Source organism: Charadrius vociferus, unplaced genomic scaffold, assembly GCF_000708025.1.
Source record: "Charadrius vociferus isolate BGI_N301 unplaced genomic scaffold, ASM70802v2 scaffold321, whole genome shotgun sequence".
NCBI lineage: Eukaryota > Metazoa > Chordata > Aves > Charadriiformes > Charadriidae > Charadrius > Charadrius vociferus.
Genome location: NW_009646934.1, coordinates 1,253,838 through 1,255,937, shown reverse-complemented (window position 1 = coordinate 1,255,937; position 2,100 = coordinate 1,253,838). Strand labels below are relative to the sequence as shown.

At 51.8% G+C, this 2,100-nt stretch overlaps 1 protein-coding gene across 1 annotated transcript in view; it reads right to left on the bottom strand.

The window, feature by feature from the left end:
- The window catches only part of WIPI1 (WD repeat domain, phosphoinositide interacting 1), a 20,258-nt gene extending 19,225 nt beyond the window's left edge, over positions 1–1,033 (bottom strand). Inside the window, exons 1-2 of the mRNA XM_009894798.1 lie at positions 1,002–1,033; positions 821–903 (exon numbers count right to left, since the gene is read on the bottom strand). Of these exons, the coding sequence (XP_009893100.1) occupies positions 821–903; positions 1,002–1,033 (115 nt within the window). The remainder of the gene's footprint in view (positions 1–820; positions 904–1,001) is intronic.
- Positions 1,034–2,100: the final 1,067 nt, after the last annotated feature.

Below are 2,100 nucleotides of genomic sequence, written 5' to 3'. Positions count from 1 at the left end.
TGACTCTGGGGGCATTCCAAACTCCTAAATACTCTTTGCTATAAGTCTATGGCTTGCTGCTGTATAGCAGCTCAGTTACCCTGTGAGACAAAGAGGAAAGGAGCCTGGACCTTGTTCCAAAGAATGCAGCTGTGTCTGGTTGCTGAGGATCCTTCTATAGCCAGTGGAGAGAGACTAGCATATCCCAGCTGTGACGTGTATCTTTAGCGGATCTCAGCTGAAACACTTCTGGCCATGGCCTGAACCAGACTACAGTACATGCTCCATGAGGCCTGACTTGTTTTGGGCTGTTAAGTGCATCGCACACTGCTCTGAACACAGCTAATAGCTGAAAGCCTGCTGTGAATGACCTTCTTACATGGGAAACCTGTTAAAAACATCTTGCTTGTAATATACCACATTGGACTAAAAGCCTGTGACTTATCCAGCATCTGCGCTGGGAGTCTGCAGTCTCCTGTCTGTGTATCCGAAACATGCTGTTGGTAAACTACCTCCGAATGCTGGTTTGCAGGACAAACTGCTGCAGCCAGACTGACAGCAGCGAAAAAGCAGCTGGACTCAAAACTTGTGGGACTCCTTCAACTTTGTTAAAGCACTGCTGACAGTTCAGAAGCTTCTTCAAGGCTGTAGCTCACTCTAAAGGCTGCTGCGTACAGGGCAATAACCAGAGCTGTTCCTCTCCTGATACGGGTACAGCAGAAACAGATGCCACCTCTGCAACAGCAGTGAGCAGTATCACCCCATCAAGGCAGACTGGAGTGCAGTAATACAGGTAAAGTCTGTCGACCACTGTTCCACTGCAGTGAAACAGGAGACTTACTGCTTTCGTGGACCTGGTCTAGTTGCTCCACAGAACTTAAGGAGAAAAGCCTGTATCCAGTTGTGGTTCCAATGGCCAGGGAGCTGCAAAGACAAGACAAAAACCTGCTAGTTCAGATCTTAAGGCCTCCAGGTGATAGCAAGAGTCCCTGCAGGTAGGGGAAATGGGTAGTTCCTGGTACTGTGAAGGCACAACTTCAATTTCCACTCTCATCCTAAAGCATATAAAGTAACAAAACCAAGAATCCTGCTTTCCATCTGAGGCTATTGCAGCCTACAGAAAGCAAGCATCTCTGTGAGAGAGCAAACTGTCATCTATTCATGTGTTCCCAAGGCTGCTGGAGGAACAAATAGGCATATCTCTACCTGGGAGGCTGCAGACAGGACCTTTGGTTCATAAAAGGGAGTTCCTTCCTAAGCCAGGAGCCGATCCATCTACACTGACTTGCGAGGGCTGTGGAAGCTTTGCTCTAGCTGCTAATGGCAGCAAGTCACGCCAAGCGTTGGCTCTGCTCAGTTCCAGATATAGTAAGCAGCAACATCTAGGACTTAAATCAGCAGCTGGCCTGAATACCAACACACAGCATTTGCGCTGGCGGTGGTGACCAGCAGGTTCCCGTCAGCAGCACATCGCCACCCATCAAAGCACTCTTTGTTTGGACACAGCAAACGCAAAGCAGTGCTGCAAAGGTAACGATATTTCCAGGTGTGAGACTGCTATCTGTGATTCTTATCTCGTACCCCGTGATCTGGGCTGATCTTGGCTCTGGGCTACGACTGCCAGACACCGGTTCACTGCTTCAGGATGTTGTTGTTCCACTTGGAAATGGTTCTTAAATGATTGGCTTTGAAGCAGGTAAACCACGGGTTAGCGAGGGCGAGAGGCTCCGGGGAAACTCTCTGTCTTAAGGTGGTGGTGAGGCCGCGCTTGAGCACAGGCTGCTCACCCAGAGCCTGCACAGGGCTCTCGGCACAGAGCCCCAGGCAACTCTGCCACCAACACAGTGGCCACAGCGCAGGCCAACAGACAAAGCCCTGGGAGCGAGTCACGTCTCCGACCATCCAAAAAAACCCCAAAATGCTGGAGAGGTAAAACCCAGTGATTCCTCTAAATTTGCTGCCCCAGAGACCGAACGTGGGGGGATGTGAGGATGTCTACCGAGAGCCAGGAGCCCCCGAAGAGGGGAGCGGGGCTTTGTGGGGTCGGGGGATCCCGCAGGGCCGGCGCGCTTCGGGCCGTGGGGACACGAGCCTCGCCCAGGGTCCCCCGGCACCGGACCC